This window comes from Calonectris borealis, chromosome 4 (assembly GCF_964195595.1).
Source record: "Calonectris borealis chromosome 4, bCalBor7.hap1.2, whole genome shotgun sequence".
Taxonomy (NCBI): domain Eukaryota; kingdom Metazoa; phylum Chordata; class Aves; order Procellariiformes; family Procellariidae; genus Calonectris; species Calonectris borealis.
Window position 1 is genome coordinate 70,339,752 of NC_134315.1, and position 23,718 is coordinate 70,363,469.

Genomic DNA, 23,718 nt, shown 5'->3' on the forward strand with positions numbered 1-23,718 from the left:
ATTTCAATATAAGCATGGCACCCAGCTCCTGTGACAAAACAAACCTATCTTAAGAGCTGGCTTGAATTAGCAGTTCCCTCCTCCCATTTGGATCCCAAGGAAAATATATATGGTAACCTCACAGCCCACAGGTTAACATCTTCCCATGACTGCCCCATGTGGCCACTAACACTTAAGCATTAAGCAGCTCCAACATCAAGTGATTTTCCTTGCTTTTACAGACTGAAATGAGGACTTAACATTACCTACTTAGTAGTAAACACTATTTCTTCAATCTAATTCTTCCTTCATTTGAACACATTTGTAAGAATTATTCTATGTAAGATTTTGTAAGACCATTGCATACTTTGAGTAGGACTAAAAAGCAGCACAATATACCACTCATTCTTCTTGTAAAAATTAATTTCTTCTAACAATGTTTACATCAAAAGCAGATACCTAAAATAGTCAAATAAGTTATTTTTAACTTTTACTTCATACAGTGAAAACGTACACTGATCCTGTACCAAGCCTTGTTACGGCTATAAATTTGTATTCTATCCAATGCCTTGTGTGCTCTCTCTCCATCACAAGTCGGCTAGCTGTCTTCTATGTGTAAGGACTAAAACTCACACTACCTCTGAGTGTTAGCAATTCTGTGTCATTTTTTCATTAGTAACTACAGCAATGAAATGTAAACCTATGCTTGTATTTGGCATTGTTATTGTGATGTTTTAATATGGTTAAAAATAATCTTAGGATTCCTTTATGTTATGGCTATCTCATAGGATAAAAATTATTTTGTTAGAATTTCTAAAAATATGATAATTTTCCACTAATCAGAAGTTGGGAGAGCTACGTTATTTTTTTAGATGATAAAAATCAACTTCTATTGGACATTTTCCTCACCTTTTCTGTCTGGTTTGAGGTTCCGATCCACTGGCGGTGGCTCACATTCTGCAACAGGTACTGACCGTCTGGGAGGGGTCTTTGGACTGGACCTGAAACCCATGTGAGCAGGAGGAGGGACTTGCTTTCCAAATAACGGAAAATCAAACGTGCCTGGTGTCATTGGTACATAGTTTGTTTCCTGGATGGGTTCAGTGAAGCTGCTGGAATGCTGTCGTGGAGGAGAGTTGGGATTCATTGGGACATAATTTTCATCTAGTTCTTCACTTGAAACACTTCCCACTGTCAACATGCTTCTGTTTTTCTAGAATTAACATATATTTCCTTTAACAAAATAAGTTATGCAATCAGCTGTGAATCATATGAGTTTTTTAACCTAATCTACTCAGATAAATATATTCTACCGAAACTGAAAAATCACAAACACCATACAGCTTGCTTCTTCACATGGGAACAAAGAGCATTCAAGCACTGTCACTGTCGCCTCTCATCAGATCAAGTCATACTTACAAAGTGGTTATGGAAGCCCTCCAATGAATTAGATCTGTCATTCGGAAACGTTCGTGGAATATCATAACAGTCTTGAGAACTAATTTCTAAAGAAACAAGAAGAGAAAGTGGCTATTTATCATCCCTGTTCCTGTCACTTGGCAGCAGGCATCCAGAGTCTGTTGTTATTTACTGTCTGCTTCTGAGAGCGTACAAACACACCTTCTGAAGCTCTGGCCCATAGATTTTATCTATATACTTGAGAGGACTGTGTTCACAAACAAACTTAGCACTCATCAGTCACAACTTGAAGCTCTTATAGTGCCATTTTTCCATGGCAAGAAAAGAAAAGGTAATTTTTCCTTTTAAAGAAGCAGCAACGTTTTCCTTTCAAATAGGCAGGTGTAAGAATTTAGTAAGAGTGGGGTTTGAGATACTGGGCCCTCATGAAAAACCTATTCTAAAATAAACAACCAGCAGATGTAATTTAGGGTCTGGAGAAAGGTTTTCTGACTGAACGCCCTTCTCTTGGAAAGTGCTGATTCAACAGGATTCAACCTGTGGCTGGAAGAGGTGACCCCCTGCTTTCAGCTCCCCAGCGCGGTCTCCAGGGGCTTTGAGTTCGAACGAACCGCTACAGAACCGAAGGTCTCTCCGTTTTCAGGGTCCTGGCTCTTGGCAGTCCGCATTAAGAAGGTCCTGAGCTTTGTGGTTGCTTCGCGGGTGGACAGGGGTGTTTGTGAGACATCTGGCTCCCAGGTCCCGCTCACCCATGCGGGCGACAGGCTGCCTTACCCTGCAACAGGCATGCCCCTTCTCCTGATGCCAAGACAGAAACTGTGGGCAAACTCTGGGTTTTATCGCCCGCCTTGCCCTGAAACAAAGCTCTGAAGTTTTTTTTGAGATTTCCACCTCAGAGGAAAAATAAACACTTCTGCTATTAAGTGCCAAATTAAAACAGTATTTTCAGAAAGGCTACTCTTCCTGAGGCTGACAATCTCAGCTCTAGAGTAGGAGTACTCGCTTATAAACTTAGCAAAATGAGAGAAGATAAGTCAGGCAAACGAGGGTCTTTCAGGGTGTTACTTTGTCATTTTAAAACAGTAACAACCACCAGCATTATTACACTTAGCCTACGAAATCAATGACAAACAGGATTAATACTATCTGAGCACCTGCATGATCACATCCATTCTGTATATTGCCTCTTCTAAAAGCCCTGTCCCCTTCCTCATTTCAGCCTCCCCTCCTGTACCTAGCACAACTCAAACAATTCTCCTTTAACATTAGCATCGACTCTAACCAGTTTAAAATTTGACTTTAAAAATAACACTGTAATGCCCACTTGCCTCAGGAACCTGAAAAAAAATGAAACTCTCAGCCCAAGAGTGGTTAACAAGACTAGAACAACTGCTCTCTGTAACAATAAGTATCAGCTTCCCAATCTCTACCTCTTGCTGCATTTCTCGAGTTTAAAGCTGAAAGAATAAGAACAGGAACAAAAAGACAGGCAGAAAAAAACCCCAAGAAACAACAAATTCTTTAAGTAAAAGTAGCTCCACCAGATTTGCTGGGACCTGAAATACACCCAGCTGCTAAAGGAAAAACAGTAAAAAAAATGCACCAGCACATCTGGAATACCAACATTGAGGTGACTATAAGGAACAACTTTAATATTACTTAAAAACTGCAGTATGCATATCTATCACGAGGAGAGAAATAAAGGTCGGTGGCAACGATCACCAGATCAGGGTTGATCTCAAAGCTCTGGGTATACACCAAGTCCCACTGACCTTCATGAAACGCTTTCGGTTTCTGCAGATTTGGACCACTATACGCTAACCTCACTTTGGTCATTCTGAAAGACTGATAACAGCAGTACTGAACTCAGCTATATGAGCTTATTAGCAGAAAAAAGATGATTAGTTCTTCACTGCTGTTAAAGACAAGTAGCACCATAAATGTGTCTAGGTCTTCAAATATTTTTAGCAAAGACTGAATGCCGCAGTGCAATACACATCCCTTATCGATATTCTGTGCTTTGCTGTTTTGATGATTTCCTTTAATAATCTTCTCTTTTTCCTATTTCTTACATATTTTAACCATTGCGGCCACAGACCGCTTTGTGAAGGGCTACACACTTGTTTCTAAAGGCTAGAAATGCGCTTCATATCATTCAGCCCATTCGTATCATTCATATCACATCATTCACCGTAAGATTACATCATTTAACACAAAAATTCTGGAAGAGCAGGATAAAATATGGGATACTGACCTTTACGAAAGATATTCAAATCTACAGTTGAAATGGTATTACTGCGTGAGGGTGGCATTCCTGCTGTAGGGATGCAATAACTATTATCAGTGTCTGAAGCAGTGCGAGTAATGCTACATGTTTCCACAGGAGATCGATCTGCAGCGTGGTGAGGTTTTGGTGGCCGAGGTGGAGGAATATCTGGAATAGTCTCCAGTTTTGAAGTCTGAGACAACGTTCCCTCTGGAAAAGTTCGTGGAATCTGATAAGTACCTCCAGGTGTGGGGGGAATGTCATAGCTAATGGAGATGTGTCTCATCTGTGCGTCTAATGAAGATGTTGCTGACGGGGTATTGAAAACGTGTTGCTCTCCTTCTGCATCGGTCCCAGATGGAGACGCTGCCTTCGGTAAAACATCCTGCGAGTAACTCCTAGGCAGGTTATAAAGGCTGCAGTCTGCCAGCGTCAGCCCAGTACGAGAAGGTGGGGAGTCATAGACACCTTGCTGCTGAAAAAAGCCATTCACAGCATGCTTGCTCGCTGATGGAGCAGGGTTTTTGTGGGAGGGCACATTATCATTGCAGTCTGTTTCAGAAGAGCTGGATTTTGCCGAGTCAGCATGAGATCTACACATAAGATTGTAAGATTAAAATGTTGATGAACATATAAAGAAAAACAAACATTACAAAGAATAAACACAACATTTAAAATGTAAACAACTAAAAAGTCTATCAGTCTCTTTCAATTTTTTTTTTTTTTTAAATGAAATGCAGGAACTCAATTATTAAACAAACAGTAGTACTTAAGAAGGATCCTAAGTAACTACATACATACAAATCCATGCATGTGAAACAGATAACACAAGTGTGGAGCTTTAGCAGCAGTTAAACAACAACTCGATGTTTCATAAAGCAAATTCTTTCCACGATGCCAATTTGGAGCAGAGTTTGTTTGGGGGCTGGGGGATTTTTTTATTGTGGTGTGGTTTTTTTTTGTTTTGTTTTGTTTTTTAACCCATGCTGCAAACTAGCAGTACTTTAATGGCACTGTTAAAAGTAAAATTAATTCACTCAATCCTTGGGTTTACAGTACTTGCTAGTTCTAATCAGTACGAAAAAGACATTGGAGGAAAAAATACGACTGCTTTTAACTTTAGGCATGCACTTAAGGGTGTTATCTACGGACCATATAAAACTGGTTCGAAATACATAAATACATAAGAGAGAAATAACAGATAAGAACAGAAATAGGAGGAAGATAGCATGCTCTTTAGGAAAAAAAAAATAATCCATAGGATGTATGTGCAACAGAGTGCTTTTTTCTTGAATGCAAGTTAAGGCAGTGTTGTTAGATAAAAATGCACAGTACTTTATCTTTGATTTCTTTGGAAATTCCATCTTTTATGAGAATAGCACTCATTAATACTGGTACTAATCAGTACCAGTAAGCTTACATGGAAAGTAAACACATTGCAATCGTTTTTTTTTGTTGTTGGTGGTTTTTTTGTTTGGGTTTTGTTTTGGTTTGGTTGGTTTTTTTTTTTGTAAACCTCTTCAGTTACCTTGCTCCAGACAGAGAAATTCTGTTATCAGTCTGACTCCTTGCTTAAATGAAAAGTCAAGACAGTGGCAAAATACTAACACAGGTGGAGTTAATGCAGTCCATACACTTTTTGATCAATCACACCATGATATTTCCTATTTTCATAACCACAGTACTATACCATTGTGTTAAATTATACATACGTATGTAAATATTTCAGCATGCATGTGTATCGATGAATAGCTGCTACACTACTCTTACTAAGCTCTATTAAACAACTGGATCATGCCGTTTAGAAAACTTCTGAGGAATAAAATACATAAAAATCAACAGCATGACTACCACAAGAAGCATTTTTTAAGAGGCTCTCTACCTCAAAGTGATCACAACCAGAATTTATTATTCAAATTTCAATTTGTCGATAAGATCGCAAAAAACTTTCTTTCTTAGAGGACAGCTGGATTTATCTCCTGGGGTTCTGGTAACCTGAGGAGAAAGGAATCCAGTTTAGCTATTCATTTGGGTTTCCTCTGCAGTCATTGGAGAAATGGAGGCTCTGTGAAACACAATCCGTTCTTCTTAGATATCCATCTAAACCCGATGAATCACACTCCCAAAGTGCCTCTCTGCCAGCTATCAAGGGAACCGACGTGATTAGCTTAGACTGGACATCTGCAGTCAAGAAAAATGTCGTTCACCTGACCAACTGTTTTTTGTTCTGTTTAATAGCAAAGATACAATCTTCCATCAGTCCGAGCGGCTTATGAGAGTTCTTCTCTGGCTTTAATTATATCACCTTTTTCTATTAGCTTGTTCTTAGTTTTTTTGGTGTGGGGTTTTTTCATTAGAAAAAGGACACTAATTTTGCTCTGTTTACTGTTTTAAACATAGATTTAAGTTCTGTCTCACTGGTCAGAACTGGTTTCTAGGTGACTCTGAAGATTTATCTGCTTTTAGTTTAATAGACCCCCAAAAATAAGAGAACGTTCTCATTAAGTATTTATCCTTGTCACAACCAAGGAACTGAAACTTCCTATATTCCTTACAATGCTGATCATCAAAAACGTATCTCTTGTTTGCTAACAGTTTGCTTCCTTTGCCTCAGAGCTTCAAAAATTCACTAATGAACCACTGGAAGTTTAACACACTTGCAAAAAATAGAGCACATAGGACTGAAGGAACTACACGAGGTTACAGAGTGCATAGTAAATTGTGAACATACTGTGTGACTAGTAACAGTCTGAGCTTAGCCCTTGCTGCAGCCCTTGTTCTTTACTCAAAGGATTTATTCAGGAGTTCCTCGCTTTCTAGACGTACTCTTCTAGTTCTGTGGTATTCATTCAGACCAAAGTCCCAGCAAAAGTCACGTGTGTTTTACATGAGCAAGCATGGCAAGAATTGTGATCTGTATTTTATATGCTATAAAAAATAAAGTGGGCAGTCTAGAGAAGCTGGACACTGACAATCAATTGTAGAACCAAAATTGTTAGTTCCAGTTCACTAGGATATACTTTAAAATGAAAAAAATTCCAAAACTACAGAAATAAAATATAAACACTACATTTATCTTACAAAAGCATGCAGGAGTATATAACCAAAGCTCAAAATGCAACAACAGCACATGTACGATGCCAGTGCTTAAGGATTACCCATCATATGTAAGCAACAAATGCTATCATTTTGAAATGTAGGAGTTTTTCTGGGTCTAAGTAAATGCTGCTTCTTCTTTCTTGACCACAAGCACTTGTGAAAACAGAAGACTTTCAAAAACCATAACACATGAGGCAGCCAGGCCTGTCACTAGCTCAGCTGATGGCAACAACTTACATTTCTCATTATAAGAGGGCATTTCTGATTTACTTCACCTTTTTAAAAGTAATCTTTTGGAATCAACTTCTTAGTCTATTAAAATAGTTTTCAAAATATGAATGGGTTCTAACCAACCTCATTTTGCAAGATCAAAAGTTTGAAGACAGTCTGAAACACGGGCCAAGAAAGCAGTTTATGCCAAAATGAAGACAGGGAATTCAGCCTCTGAAGTTTAACTAGTTTTCAAAAATCAGTATTAACCACTGATCACGGTAAGAAAACCATGTACAGTTTTGAAAATCTACAATGTGTAGTTGATTCATGTTATCTCAAGGAAATTTAAGTTAGGACTAGAATTCAGGGACAGACTTTACCCCTGCTTTTTTTTTTTTTTTTTTTGTAAAAAGGATTTCAGATGCAGGATGCTTGATGACTTCTGCACTTAAGAAAGTTACCTGAAAATTTTAATTTTTCCTATGCACTTCAGAACAGCTCAACAAAAACATCCATTGGCTTAAATATTCCATTAGCAACTGGTTGTTAAGATCAGTATTAATGATTTTTTACACCTCAGTTTAAAATAATGGCAAAGTTGGATATAACACAATGAAAACTCCTCACTCTATTTATAAGCAGAGGATGTCTGACATGAATTCAGTGTTATCACGTGTGGGCATCACATATCTGCAAATCAGGCTAAGTGGCCAAACTATTCCGTACTCAGTGCTAGGGCTGGACACCTCTTTCCACATACCGAGAAGAGATAACTGTCCAGCCTGCTGAGCTACGGGGACTGGACATTTAGATGGACAGAGGAGAGGTGGGGTGTTGAGGCAGGGGGAGCCCAGTAAAAAGCCTGCCTCCACGTACTAAAAACTACTTGTTGACAGAGACCCAGGCAAAAAGTTTTAAAAGGGTTTTAGTCTGAGGGGTAATCATCCCATTTTTGAACATGCTGTATTCGGTCTGGCTTGACCACTCATCCTTTGGAGCTGAGTCTTTTCCCATCTGCAGGAATCGATATGACCGATTAAACAGAATACTGTGAACAAAGTGGCAGCAAAACTGCTCTTGTGTGCCAGCAGTCTGGGACAGAAACAGCAAGCATAGTAAAAATGTGGCTAGATAAATAAATAAATAAATAATAAACCAGCTCTATTTCCAGAAAATGGAAGCCAAAGTTACATAGTTTTTCTGTTAAAACTCACAGAACACCATGCAAGATGCATCTCAAACAAACAATATTTTCAGGCAAGTTAATGGCTCTGTAATTAATTTCTCACACGCGTTCCAAGAATGGCTACTGTTCACTCACTGCAGTGGAATCTTTTTACTTTCAAAATCTTCTAATAGCAGGTATTCCTGCCCTTCTTCTGAGAGAAAGGGTGACCCTTGGCTGGTTCATAAACATAGGAAAGATGAGGAAGACAGTGTTTAGTATTTCAATGTACCTCTCGAATGAGCCAGAACAATAAGGGTTTTGGAAACAGTCTTTGGCTGCATTTTCTTATTTAGGATCCAAATACGAACCTTAAAATCTCACTAAATGCTGCAGTTGAACAATGCTCTTTCTGAAGTCAACAATGATCAGAGCATAAAACTATTTAGACAAAATACAGCATGATTATTACAGCTGCAAGTGCTGTGTCCAAGGTATTCTCACAACAGTACGTGGTGCATTGCATGACACCATAATGAAGCATTTCAAAATAATTTGTTAGTTCTGAAACACCACAATTCTTAAAAATTTCAAAGAGCCAGCTTGGACACGTCCTCTATGTTTCGCAGTTACCCACCTCACCTGGAAAAGAACCCCAAAGCTTTGAAATAAAATTCAGTAGTTCCCAGATTACCTATAAAGTAACATGCAAAATTAGAATAGAAAATGTTCCCTCTGCATATCGGCAATTTTAAAGTCTAAAGGGAAAACGTCAGAAATAAACCATTCAAGTAACAATACCTGCCTATTTAATTACATCTATTAAGCTCTGCATTTTACACTAAGGAAAAAAGGTTGTATTAAATACACAGACAAATTGTTCCAAGTCTGGAAATTAATAGGAAAATGATGCAGCCATTTTATTTTTTCTTCACCTGTAAGGAGGTGGATTGGGGTAGTGCACAGCGTGCGCTCTAACTGATCATCTTAGTAACAAGCTACGCAGATACACAAAGCTCTAATTCCATAGGAAAAGGTCTATATCGTCTATACTCTGGCCCAAATCCAGCAGGATACTTACTGTACCAGACATGAAACGTAAGCGGTCTTTTTAGGTGGAACTGGAACTCCAGCATAACTATTATTGTGAATTTTCATTATTACAACCTTCTTAATAAAAGGACACAGCTATTTAGCGAATTTAGTTAAATATAATACACTAAGCCCATATAATTTCCAACAATGCCAATGTTTCACTGTCTTCAAATATTCCCATAAAAACATCATTTATTTCAACAATCTCTACACTCCCAAAGACTTTGTTCAGTTCTTTCTCAGTTCCCTCAGCATTTTATCTCCACTGGACCTTCTGCCTTCCCCAACACCCAAATACCTTCTCTCCTGTGTCACCAGTGTCTTCCTCAAGAAATTTTGCAGGCTATTCACGGACTCTATACCTTGCCATGTTTTGTGTCCCCTTTTGGGGGGGGGGGGGGGGGGGGTGACCCACACGTCACACAACTGTGGAAGTCAGGTCAGAAAGTCAATTCCACATCCCAACCTTGACCATTCCTAAAAACATGCTTCATGTGGTGGTGTTAGAAATCCACTCTGTGGCCCATCCCTGGCAGAAGCAAATGGGCACTCAGACACATTTCTGATGAGCCAGGGCGCTGAAATGAAAAGTCAAGATTTCTCTGCCAAGCCGTTCTGGAAACGGCTTTTTTGATAGCTTTTGGCAGGAACAGTGACATACCTCTCAGACACCATCAGCTTCTAAACATCACTAAACATTGAAACCTTTAACACTGAGAAAGCAGACACTGGGTTTCCCCTTCTCTTGCAGGAGGCTTTGGGGCACGCCGTGCCGCCCGTAACCTGCACATTCCATACTCTGGGAGAACTGTAGGTTCATTCCTCCGTTTTATAAGAAAGATTGTAAAGGGTGGATACTTTTCTACCATGTAATCATCAGTAAACGGAGCAGGAAACTCCTCAGGCACAACAGAGCAAGATAAAAATGCCAAGGGAGCGGAGAGCACATGGCACAGGTAAAATTGGCAGAGCATCAAGGTGTTGAAGAAGGCACCGCCACTAAAAGGTATGGCCCTAAGGGAGTATGTGAAATACTCATGAAAACACTTTCAAAGGAAGCTTTCCTCAGCCTTCCATGTACTTGTCTGCAATCACAAAAAGAATATGACGTTTTATTTATTTTTCTGGAAATACCCCAGCAGATTTTATTTTAAATTACTGCAGAAAAGAGGCTTGCCAGTGAGATTTATAAGGTTCTCCCACAGAATACTCAAGGTTGGAAGGGACCTGTGGAGATTATCTGGTCCAGCTCTTCCAATACCTCTAAGCAAAGCCAACTTCAAAGTCAGGTGAGGCTCCTTAGGAACTTGTCCAGTCAAGTTCGTTTGTGGTTGGTTTTATTTTTAAATCTTGGAGGACGAAGATCCCACTAAGCCCCTGGGCAGCCTGCTCCAGGGAAGGCCACCATAATCCGTTCTGAAAAACCATAGCGATATTTCCTAGATAGCTACCATAAATATCATATCCTCCTATAAGAGGTGCTGTACATCTATTTAAATTAGAAGTAGCAGTTGGAGAAATAAATATATATTTAATTCAGTAGAAGTTCTCAATTCTTTCCTTAAAATTTCCTGTTGCACACTTCTCTGGAGAACTGACTGTGTGGGTACTCTTTATTGGATAAAGTTAAAATTCAGGATACAGAAACTGAGTGGTTTAAGTCTCCTGCATTCTTAGTTATCATAAAGTAATTACCTTTTACTCTTGCTTGAGAGATTGAACCATGTTAGTAACAGTCAACAAATATAATTTGAGGATTGCTATATTCAGTGATGTGCTAACCTGGCAGGTGATAATAAATATCAGCATGTTTTACTGAATCCCTTCCATGAAAGGTTTAACTGGCAAAACTGGGGCACCAAATACCAGATGGGAGAAAGGCTAAATTCCTCCAGCTTTTTCTAGTCCTAGACTGGACTAAACACACCAGACTGTGGCTAAAGAAAGAGTACTTCTCTGCTGTGTGCCGTGCATCACTCCAAGCTACAATGAAATGCTTGGATCACTGCATTTATCTGATACTTCATATCGACAATTGCCGTCCACACTTTCGAAGACTGCGATATAGGTCTAGCGCTGATCGAACAACTTACTATTGCTGCAAAAAGTTCAAGCATAGAAAGAAAGGAAGGAAAAGTTACAGGCAGCTTCCCCCCGCAGATTATGGGCATCCAAATGTTCAATGACTCGGCACTAAAAAAACCCAGTACTTTTAGCACAAACATTCTTGGCCTGTAATACTAATAAGTGTTATTAAGAAAAAAATGTTACTTACCTCATAGGTTCAGGTTTTTTACTTTGACAGTTTATTAGCAGTAGGTAGTCTTGAGGATCTTCTTGACCAGAGGAAGACTCCAGTGGGGGGATGTTAATAAGCTGGTAAGGAGGAGGTAGGGAAGATTCTGCTTGCATGGAAGGCGGTGAAGTGTTGATGGGCAAGGGTAACTCAGCAGATGGTTGTAAAGAACTGACCGGTGGCTTCACAGCATCTGCAAACACAGAAGCAAAGCATTCTTCTTACAATGAAGAAATAGTCTTACAACACTACCAAAAAAATTTATTAACAGAGGATGAGAAAAGTCGGGGGTTTTAATTCAAAATTGTACAATCAGTGGACATAAGAACATCTGGATATTAACATTTGTTTCAGAGTATTTATATTTATATATAAACCTTTATAATATCTTTGTATTTTTTCAAACTGTAATCAGTTTCTTAAGTATGCCTTGGAAACAGAGGTTATGCCTTATTTAATGACTTATTTAACCTGTTTTCTGGTCACAGAAAGGACAAAGATGCTGACAGCTGCAGTAAGACAACTAAGAACACAAATCTGTTGTTTTAATCAAGAGCAGACAAAGGCCCATAGGTTATTACTTGAATATGGTAACCTGAGTCAGCACTTGCACGTATTCATCCCTTTTTGACCAAGGTCACTTCAACATTTGAGATTAGTCACCAGTCAAGAACTGGCCTCTCTCAGTATCTGAAAAGCAACAGGAAAAAGACTGCTTTTGCAATGGAAGATCTCTTACGACTATAAAAATAATGCAGAGCTACAATAGGTACCACGTTCCACTAAGCCCCCTCATTACATATCTCAGCTTTTTATTTTAGTGCAGTAAATGAAGTAGCTGTGGTTTGTTGTTATTGTTTGGTTTGGGTTTTTTTTGGGGGGGAGAGAGGAGGTGTTGTGTTTTTTTTTTTAAATAACCTTGTCTTTATAATTCTTATCCGCTTCCTATTCATGTATATTCTAGAGTAACTTCTTTTTTCCTTCCAAATACATGTATCCTGACTATTAAATTATCTAGGAGACTGGAAAATATTGACACTGTCAAACATTAAACAATCATTTAACTTTTTCATTGTTTTAATGATACATTGACTAAGAACAACATAATTACGCAAATTGTTCCTCAATTATCAAGGCTCCCTTGTACTTGCAACTAATTGTACATTCCAATTTGCACATCCCAAGAATGGACGCTGATTATTAGCGTTGTTTAAGTGAACATATTATTATCCAATGCAGACTGCTCCTGTTAGGCTTACAGGCCAGCTATGCACTACAAAGTAACTTCATCCAGCTTCTGCTTCCCAGCATTATCCTGGGAAGAACCAGATGAGCAGACCAAACATAGCCCTCCTGCTTTCAGTTCTGTGTACGCTAGGTGTAAGTGATTTAGACGTGGAAATAGGAACAGCAGTACTTGCTTTGAACTCCCATGGCACACAGAAATTAAATCCCACCACACCCATGTGGGTGGAAGAAGTCTAGGTGTATGAAAATTCCTCAACTCAACCTACCTGAAAAGGTAGGATAACCTAAAAAAAAAGTTTTTATAAAAGATTGTGCCTAACCTATCCATCAAACTAGTTGGTAGAACAAAGGCAAAACCAGACTGCACCCAGTGATCACACACACAAAGATAAAATGGTTTCTTTACTACATGCTAAAATATTGAAATATGAACAATTTTCTATTATTTAGGAATTTCAAGAGCTTGAAGGAGCCTATTTGAGGCACGTACTGATATTTCTTCATTCCCCCGATGTTGGGGTTCAATAGCAGGAAGAGAGAGGTGCCTGAATGGACCTACCAGGCATGTAGTTCTTGCTCCTTGGGAGAGTTAGTGGGAGAAAGGACAAAGTAGCTCTCTGTCCTGTCCCCTCCAGAACTGAGGAATGCAAGTAAATTTATGCACAAGTAAGAGCAGAGAAGAAAGGTTTCCTGCCAGATACACTATCGTTCTTTGGCCACACTTACAGAGAAGATCCTCAAGGGCTTCGGTGTACCACAATCCCCACCCCTGTTCCTTGTCCCTGACTACACACGACCTTCACGTCATTATATCTGCTTGGTGCCAAGTTCACACAAGGGGAAAAAAAGAAATCAAACAGGACATCCCTGCAGCTTCCAGGGAAGATGGGTGTGTCAGTGAGACCACAGGTAGTCAGGAGAGCTCAACAGGTAAGTTGCATGCCTACGTGAGGCTGATGCATTTAAACAAACCATGCACTGGCATTCCCAGGAAAAGTAACAAGACTTAAGGGTAACTTTCCAGGGAAAAATAAAATCAAGAAGCTTGAAAGAGGACCAATGTGTCTGCCAAGTTTGGAGAAATAAAGAGTTACTTTCTTGGGGGAGTAAGAAAAAAGTGTGTGTGCATGAGAGAAAGAAAAAGAAGTTAAAGGCTGGCTATAACTTGTAATCGGTGAAAGGATGCAAGGTGGCGAAGACCATTAGGCTAAATATATGGGCTCAGATCTGCAGTCTCCTAAGCCCACGATGCCATCTCCAATGGTGGCCTGTTGCAGACGGGCTGAGCACAAGCAGCAAGGCAATCCTGCCATACTCCCCCCAGCTTCTGGGGCTCTACACCTTCGGGGCACCCCAGTGCAGAGGCTGCATCCACAGCCTATGCTGACCACTTTTCTCTGAATTTGTCCTATCCCTTTTGAGTACATTTATATTTTTGACCTCTACTACCATCCTGTGGGAGTGAGCTCCACACCTTATGATGTGTGGCATGAAAAAAACACTTCCTTTTATTTTAAACCTGCTGCCTGATAGTTTCACTTGATATCCTTCAGCTCCCATCTTCAGAGAAACAGTGAACAACTGCCTCCTATTCATAATCTCCATTCCCAACTTCACACAACTTTGTCACAGCTTTACTGAGTTGGTGCTGCTTAATCCTCTTCGGTATAGAAGCCATTTCATTGCAGATCTGGTTTCCCTTCACCCTCACCTTTCCTAGCTCTACTAATTCCTTCCTGAGAAGGGAAACTAACTATTGCATAAAATGCGCAAAAAAAAAGGTCTGGGACACACTTATTGATTTACAAAGACATAACAATAATTCATTCTGTTCCTATCCTAGCCCTTTGCCTTTTGATTGTTACTGAGTATTAAAAGGTGACACTGTCCAACTGTCCAGAAGGTTCATCATCTCTTCCCTGAGCAAGGATTTGGAGCCCATTAATGTTAATGGATCGTTAGGGATACTTTCTGCATGATGAGCTGCCTCATTTATTTTGACAGAAATTATTTATTTTTACAAAATCCCTGAGTCCTCCTACAGCTCTGTTGTGGGTTTTTTTTGTGTGGTTTGGTTAGGATTTTTTTTTGCAGTGGATAGAGCACTAAACTATTAAAATACCAACTTTCTGATCTGAAATTCATCCTCATACAGGCATTTTGTACGTGTTAAATAGCATAGGCTAATGCCCGACTTAAAGAGCAAGTGAACTTAGGCAAAAGCACTTCACTGCTGGGCTACTTCTTATTTGCTTTACGCATTCAAGCTATTTCAAATTTGACTACGAAGAAAACAGTAACGTTAACGACTTTAATCACTGAGCAAATGAATGCTGTTTGCCTATCTGCACCCTCTCAATCTCTTTAGCCACGTACTTCAGAAGCTGATATGAAGGAAAGAGTTTCTCCCAGCAGCCTATTATGATTTCAAAGAGTACAATCATCAACTTGCTCCACTTTGGACTGGCAGATTTTTAGGGAAGGGGTCATCTGCACACCAAAGAGCGTTGTAAGTCATTTGGTTTGTTCCCAGAGCTCAGACACTCGGACTGCTTTGAAATAACTGGGAGCTGGAAAAACATCCAGAATATTTAACATGCAAATGAGTGTAACAAGAATCCTATTTTGTTTTTATAATTCCTGCATTCAGTACAGCTAGAACAAGCAGCTTTCTCAAAACAGGGCAAGAGTTTTTATCTTTTCTCACTTGGTTTGTTAAGAGCAGTTACAGGCATCATCTTTGCTAGAATTTGTACTTTTTTCCTCATAACCATTTTTGTATTTGCCTCACTAATAAAACAATCATAAAATTAATGAGGTAAAAAGAACAAGAATAATAAAAGGCTCCCCTCTCTTTCTTCCTAACTATATAAAGTTTCTTTCTTTAACTATATAAAGCTTCTTTATTCCACATGTTCCTATATCTGTGCTTCATGAATAATCTAGAAGATTCAGTGTGGGAGTTTGCATTTAGGGTTGGTTTTGTGTTTTGTGTTTTTTTTTTTTTTTTTTAATGAGAGCAAAACCTAAATTGTTTTCTACATTATGATATATAGTCTCTTAATATGCTAATTATGTAAATACTTGAAATGTTCTCATAGTGAACAAAACACAGAAGCCTCATTAGAGCAAGCATTTCTTTAAATGTCAAAATTGCAATCAGAGTAACAAAATGCATTCTTTGCAGATCGTAGGTAGAAAGACTAAAATAGAAATGGGATTTTCCCATTGTAACAGTGAATCAGCAACAGATACGCAATCGCATGATTCTACTATTCTTCCGAGATGTTTCATTCAATCCATTTACTATGATGCAGATGTTATCATTAAAACAACCAATGGCCAAAAAAATATTAGAGTAATAACCTTGAACAAAAGTTTACACATGCAACAGTGGGAGCCATAATAAAAAAAAAAATTCACTTTAATCCTTAAAAGGACTTTTTTTTTTTCCCCCTTTTTTCTTTTTTTAAATTAAGTCTGGTCATTCTCTGCGCTGCGTAATGTAATGAGATACATCCTCAAATACACTGCTGGAGTTTCCTCTAGTGTCAGCTTCTACGTGGTCTCAAGTGAAAGATCCTGGAATCGAAGGGCCGCATCTGTGCACATGCACGCACAGAGCGCAAGCACGTGTACGCTGACGGGCCCAGACAAACAAGCACTTGCTCTGTTCGCGTACTTAACTCGATAGATGTGAGCCAGATCCAGCCCAGAAGACGCATGGACACGTTAGACTGGGTTTGGTTTTCAGCATAAATGATCAGCTTACAATCAATATGAAAGCTATGCAGTGAGCCTCAATTCTGAACCTTTCTGCTATATCCAGAGAAAATACTTTTAAATACTTTAATAAAAAGTTCCTGTGCATTTCGTAAATTTGTTTTCTTAGTTTAATATAATCTCAAAGTATCTCTCTTCTTCTGAAGGTAAACATGATACCCTATTTAAAGAACACCAACGAAAAATTCAGCAGTTGCTTGTTGTATATTATGCTCAGGACAACCCTGCCTCCTGCATCCGAACCAGAAGCACGCCTGACTGTTCCACGGCCCCAGCACATGCTGAAGTTTCCGGCTTTCAGAGCTCACACTGAAAATTTAGTACTTACTATCTGCAGTTCATATGTAAGTTTAAGCTGCACTTTTGGTTACCCATTTAAAATTTGAAAATACCAAAAGCATTTCCACTCAGAATTTCTTCCCGCTCTCCACCTGCAATTTTCTTTTGAAGACTCTTCATTCAAAAGGGGGAAAAAAAAAAAGAAACATCTGTAGCCTGTTCTCTCCATTTTCAGATGGTACACAGGCTGGGTGACGCAGGAAAAATAATCAAGGAGTCCTGTTATAGAGTAACGCCTGTAGGTGCTTGTGAAGAGAAGCAGTGCAGCCCACCACATTAAAACATTTGGGGCTTTTTTTTTTTGTCACTAGAAAGGCCCAGCGCTCTCCTGTAGCCAGACGGTGGGTTTACCCAGCTGGGGCCGCAGCACGCCGTCTGGGACCGGCGGCACCTCTGCGCTTCAGAGGGGTTTTCAGCGCTCCACCTCCTGCCTCACAGACCTCCCGACTGGAGAACTAGCAACCTGCAGAACAGCTTGCCAACCCATCCTCTTGCAATCCCCTTCTCCTAGCAACCCATCAGGTGATGTTAATGCCACAAAAGGTGTCCAGCAGGAACCAGGAAAAATTAAGTTAATTACCTAGGCATATTAGATGCAGTTTATTTTTCCTCAAGGAAGAGTAGAAACACTTCCCATATGAATTTTTGTCACATGCAGCTGGCAGCTTAAGATAATAACCCCAAACACTCAAGATGAAGATTCTGACCACACTCCTGACAGTAAATTATATCTTTTTAATACATGTATTTTTTCCTCACACACTTGTAAGGGAAGACCTACTGTTGCAGATTTTGTGGCTGTTCATCATCTCACTTAGCCACCTATCCTTTAACCACAACATCTGAAGTTGAAGACATCTTAAGTCTTCTCTGCTGTCTTCTCCTTCTCCTTTGGGTAACGGGCAACGATTATCTCAGCTTTGCCTCCCTTTACTCAGCTCTTTAGCCACCAGCTACCACCTCTACCAAACCTGCTATTGCCAAATCTCAGGTCCTTCTCTAGTCCTGCTTCTTCTAATTTTATTATTCCTCTGCAATTTTGCCAGATGAAATCTTGCAACTCTGACAGCCTCCTTCACAGCCCATCCTCACCCTCCTTCTCAGCAATTCCACCCTTAAAAAAAAAAAAAAAAAATCATGTTTGTACATCTCAGTGACCATTATCCCCCACCTTCACTTCCTCAAAGCTACCAACCAAAAAAACCTCCATGAAAGGAGATGCCCTTGTGCCACTATTCCCTCTAAACTTACTGCCTCACTTCTAAGACAACAGGCCCACAATCCTTATCCGGACGGTCTCTCTCCTAATGCTTAACTCGGTCTTTTCATGTTATTCTTTACTGCACTCCAGGTCACCAGTCACTCATCCTCCTGGCATGTCATCTCTGAGCTGACTTTCTTTCTAGTTAATCATATCCAAGAGATACAAAAAAATCTCAACTTGTCATTAAGTACATTATCTCTACAGTGCAACTTGGTTGCAAAGGCTTTTTTTCAGCTTATTACTCTGTCATTGCACTTCTCTCTGTGCTCCCCCAGACTGTCCCTTCCTTCATCTAAAAGCTCATGCTACTTCTCCTCACTTTTGAGCCCTTTCATGACCAAGGTCTCTAATATTCATCATATGTTATTGAGATGGTGATTTTGATTTGCCAAGTGTGCCAGACTCTATCATCCACTTGCTAAAGCTGTCAAAGGAGAACATTTTTTTATTTCTTACAGGCAGACCCTTCATGCAGAAAGGGCACCCTAAACATCTCTAATGTCCACTATTTATTTATCAAAGATGCCCTGAAAATTTCTTCTCAAAAATCCCAAAGTTCAACAACAGTCCAACAGCTGAAGCACTAGGACCATTTATCTGTCACAATCGTCAAAACCACCTTATTTGCTTTCACCTCTTCCCATGCCTCTGCTCCTATGTTGATGGCTCTTACTGCAGATAGTAAGTTCTTAGTGGCAGAGCCTGTTTTCTGTTCCCCGCTTGTGTTACAGGCGGCACAGGGGTATCCTGATCTCGTACGGAGATCTCCAACACAGCGTAGCAGCAGTGATGCCCGACCACGCAGCATTAGAGAGAACACACAGAGTCAGGATCATTGATACTGCACCCTATCACCCCATGATATTGATAAGCTATGAGCAACCTGCAGTGCATGTATTATCAGAACACGATTAAAAAAAAAATGGTTATCTGAAAATAATTTTACTGATAAAATTCAGAAGGCATGAGAAGCACATACCAGATAGCAGCTGCCTGGACAGAAATACTGCAAACTTTGAAAGCATTGCGTGTGAAGCAAGCTGTAGCTCTTTCAAAGTATGGTCCTTATGATGACAGAAACTCTTTACCACATGTAATTATTTGTGTAAATGTAATTGTAGATTTCAACGTCTTGTTCTTCCCTTTTCTTTTTTTCTTCTCCTTTACTTTGTTATTTCTTCTGGTTTACTTTGTTATTGCTATCTTTATTTAAATGAATACATGCAAGTAACATGTTTGCATATAGTAAGATTATTTCCTCCTACCACTGCTCTGCCAAGCACGCAATTCACTAAATTACAGAAACATGGAGCTGGATCACGTATAAAACATTCATCACAGATGTCTACTGAATTCTAGGGAAGGGCTTTCACAGCCTGTGCTTAAATATCCTTAGAAGGCTCTTCTTTATCATTACATCGCTCACTGAAAGAGAAACAAATTACTTCTCTCTTCAGATAACAACTGATCCATGTCCTCTTATCACAGCTTTCTATACTTTGAAAGTCAGCCCTTCCCTCAGTATTTTCTTCCCAGGAAAAACAAATCCTTCAACTTTCCTCCTCATCGATCACTTTTAAAAATCCATTTCCTCTATTTCTACCATTCTTTAAACATTTATCCTCACCCTTCTGGAAGCTCAGGCCACAGTATTTCGGCTGAGGTCCCCACAGCACCAGGCAGAGAATAGTCATTTCCCATGTCCATCTAGTCTTTCCATCCCAGAACGTCTCTCACTGGAGTTCAAAGCGCACAAAATGCTGGCAACACATTTTTTTCTTACAGTTACATTTTAACCTCTAAATGACCTATTCTATTATGACCCTACAGAGAAAATATGAATGTTAAAAGTGCAGTATGAAACTCGGTGGTAAACCTAAAACCCATGCTCATGTGTAGCTCCCCCCACCTTGGCACGTGCATTTTAAAAAGAAAGATGCTACAGAAACAAACATTTTACAGCTTCCATTTGAAAACAAGAAGCATTAGCTGAAGAAAATATAAAGAGTACCCAGAAATTTCTTTGCAAAAGTACAAGAATTATTTAGCTTACTTAAAAAAAAGATTTCCTTCATGTTTCCGTCTTGTTGTAAGTTTAAAAGACCTACATCACTGTAAACCCTTCCTTAAAAGTCCCTATAAAAAGCCATATAATGCAACTATGATGTAATCATTACAGATTACACTATAGTATGACGCAATCAGAAAGCTGCAGACTCAATGGCTTGTAAATATGACTAAAGAACATAAATTTATCTACTCAGTCCAAATAAAAATGTAACATTGCAGATCTCCAGAATGAACAGATTTCATGTGTATAAATCAATTTCTAATTGGAAGGTCACAACAAAGCATTAGATAGCTAGAAATTACTGTGAATACTCATTTTTAAGAAAAGGAATAGAAGAAATACAAACTTCGCATCATAGGAATTTCTGAGACTTCACTAAGTATGGAAGGAGCAGCTCAGATCTAGTCTGAAGTGATCTTTTTTTTTTTTAGGTCTCTCCACAGTTATGATTAACTCTTTCTCCCTCATTACTCCCCACACCAAAACAACAACTCCGTATTTGTTTTCTAATGGCACTAACCACTACCATCTCATAAGTTTTTTCTTAAATCCAAGGAGGCAATTGGACTGGGCTTCCACATGAACAGCAGCAGGAGCAATAGGCCAGTGGTACCCCCAGTCCCTGATCGAGCAAAGGATGCCAATGACAGTCCGCTCATAACAAGACCCTTAACCAAAGAGACATTTTGTCCAGCTTCAAAGAAAACTATCTTCCACTTCCATAGGCTAAAGGGAAGGTTGGTTACACCCCATACAAACTCTTTTTGTTTAGTTCCATACTAAAATAATAGTGCTTTTTTATTGTCTGCAGTGAACTTTGCCTATTCTTCAACTTAATCAAAATAAACACAGATTTTATAAAGTACATTTATGACTTCCTCTTCCATTAGTAGGAAGATTTATCTTGTAAAAATAAGAACTTGGCAATAAACAGACACTCAGCAACTGATTTTCCCATTTTCCTTTTTTAATTCTTCCTCAACGCATTGCAAGACATTACTAAACCCATAAAACAGACAGTACTGTCAACTCTCAGTTATGTAAAGTAAAGGTGTTGGGATAATTCAGACAAAACTAAAATGCCAAAGATGAAACATGCAACGAGAGTGTAATGGGGATAAGTTACTGATACAATTGACTCAAGCAAAAACCAGTTTTGGTCCAAACAGCCAGTGAGGGCATAGTTAGTTCTCTCCGCACTCATAGCACGTTTCATCTTCAGTTCATCAGAAGATGTAACAGCAACAGAAAATTAAGGACTAGCAACACACCAGCTCTCCGCAAGGAAAGTCCTCGTGGCTTTGAGGGGACCCTACCTCTCCGTTCCACGCAATGGACATATGCTCCTTTGCGCTCTCACATTTCCTCCTTACTTCCCAGATTCCTGGTGTGTCCCCAGAACCAGTGATTTTCCGAGCGCCTCCTGCCCACGGCTGCACTGGTGCACTAGTGTATTATCCACTGAAAAGCAACCACCTGCCTACCTCTCTCCCGTACGTAACGGATGCCTGGCAGACTGAATACTGAATCACATGGCAATTGCTCTTAGAAAGGTGCTGTGGGTGGTCTCGGTTATGTTCAGGATGTCATAAAAACATGCTGGAACTGTCAAAACAAGTACCCTTCACTGAATTTGCTATTAGAGTGGTAATTCATAAACAAAGTTTTCATGACAAAGTTTTAGTTCAAAACTGCGATAAAGGAGAAAGAAAAGGGACGCTCCTCAGAAAGCAACAATATTTCCCATCATTTTTGAAGACTTGGCTGGAGTAGAAGAGATGCAAGCCCTTTTTTCCCCACCTCCCTCAATCCACAATCCTATAAAACCTAGGGATTTTAATTCTAGCCCCTTCAGTCAGGCACGCTTTATTTATAACCCTCTTACCTCTCCTATTTAATCTTTCCTTGGGACTGTGCGCAGAGCTACAGCAAGTCATGCAACCCACTAATCTCTACAAGGAATGCAGGAATAATAAGTAAATAAATAAGGATGGATTCAGGACAAGCAATGGCCACAAGGTATTTGTAGGAATTAAACACACCATCCTGTTTCCTACAAGCTGCTTTCACACAATGTCTATTTTGGTAGGATTAGAGCTGGATAGTGGAGAACTACAAGTTATTTTTTGTTTGTTTTGACCGGGGGGGGGGGCGAATTTTTTTTTTTCCAAGTTGCAAAGCAGACGGAGCAATGATAATATTAGAAACCTAACATTTTGCACTCATTCCTGCTTGCATAACCATACATTTTTATACCAAATGGGATTCCTTTGATGATTATGATGATCTTCTGTTTTGCATGATTTTACGTAAAGATTTTTCCTATACTCTCAAGACCTAACATCATGCAAAACAGAACAGCATCATCCAAGTTCTAAGCACACTTAATTTGTAACAAATTCTTAATATCTCCCTCTGTTCTGGTTACTTTTTTTCAGAGTAACAAGGAAGTTTCATAGCCAATGCACACAAGTTTTAAAACATATGCCAGCTAAAGATAGTAATCTGATCTTTGAAACTCTTTGAAACTCTTCGCATGTAGGCATCGCACTTTCTCAGAAAAAATAACAGAACTTACCCTCATCTGTAGGGTTGAACCCACAGATATCACAGATACATCGAACCCACTTATTCATCTCCTCCTCGCTGTCTGCTACCAAATAGAAAACTCTGTCTATAGTGTTGATATCAAAAATATAACTGTTTTCAAACTCTTTTTTGTTGAACGTTAATCCAGCATCCACTTGTTGACACAAATTTAAGTCAATAATACGGATAGGCTTCTTGGCATGGTCATTTTTGTAGTATTCCAATACATCCGGATCCCCCGTTAAACGGCCGCTGCGAAGCACAAACCATCTCCTCTTCCATGCCTGAAAATTGGAGAGAGAAAAAAGGGAGAAAAATTAGAAGGAAAAAAATCATACTTTAAGACTGTTACCTTTTGTGTATGGTTTCAACCTGGGTTGAACTGAGTAATAATAACTAGTTCAATTATAATTCTAAGAGATTACACACCAGTTACCTACATTTAACACAATCTATTTACGTATTGTTACAGTAGTGGACGAGTGGATTAATGAATTTGTATTTTAAAGTTTACTGCTTCTGTATTTGAGCTTTGTTTTTAAGAAGGGGACATATAATTAAATCACTGGTTACAAAATGAGAAGGATGAATCCAGTAAAGAAAAAATGGGTGAGGGGACCAGGAGAAGGGAAAAAGCACACACAAAAAATTTCTGAAGGAAGCTGACGTAGGCATGGGGAGGACAAAATAAAATGTCTTTAAGTACTCCATAGTGTCTTGTTTCCAATATCTGCTGCTTCGGGCTGATGCAGTTTAACTCTCAATTTTTCACTGATACTCAACGATAGCAACCTGCATTTAAAGAACAGACAATGCTCACATCGTATGCTCGCCTTGATTTTAAGAGAACTCTGCACTCAGAACCTCACAATATTTCTACAATAGTATTTCT

The 23,718-nt window shown here is 39.3% G+C and overlaps 1 protein-coding gene across 6 annotated transcripts in view; it reads right to left on the reverse strand.

Moving 5' to 3' along the window:
* GAB1 (GRB2 associated binding protein 1) overlaps positions 1–23,718 on the reverse strand; it is a 102,093-nt gene that overhangs the window by 19,504 nt on the left and 58,871 nt on the right. For 3 of the 6 annotated variants that reach the window (XM_075150069.1, XM_075150068.1, XM_075150067.1), the window contains exons 2-6: positions 22,816–23,110; positions 11,512–11,725; positions 3,653–4,257; positions 1,399–1,484; positions 889–1,099 (exon numbers count right to left, since the gene is read on the reverse strand). In XM_075150069.1, coding sequence (XP_075006170.1) covers positions 889–1,099; positions 1,399–1,484; positions 3,653–4,257; positions 11,512–11,725; positions 22,816–23,110 — 1,411 coding nt within the window. Of the gene's footprint in view, positions 1–888; positions 1,193–1,398; positions 1,485–3,652; positions 4,258–11,511; positions 11,726–22,815; positions 23,111–23,718 lie in introns of all 6 variants that reach the window. The other 3 variants (XM_075150066.1, XM_075150065.1, XM_075150064.1) reach the window with 1 other exon arrangement.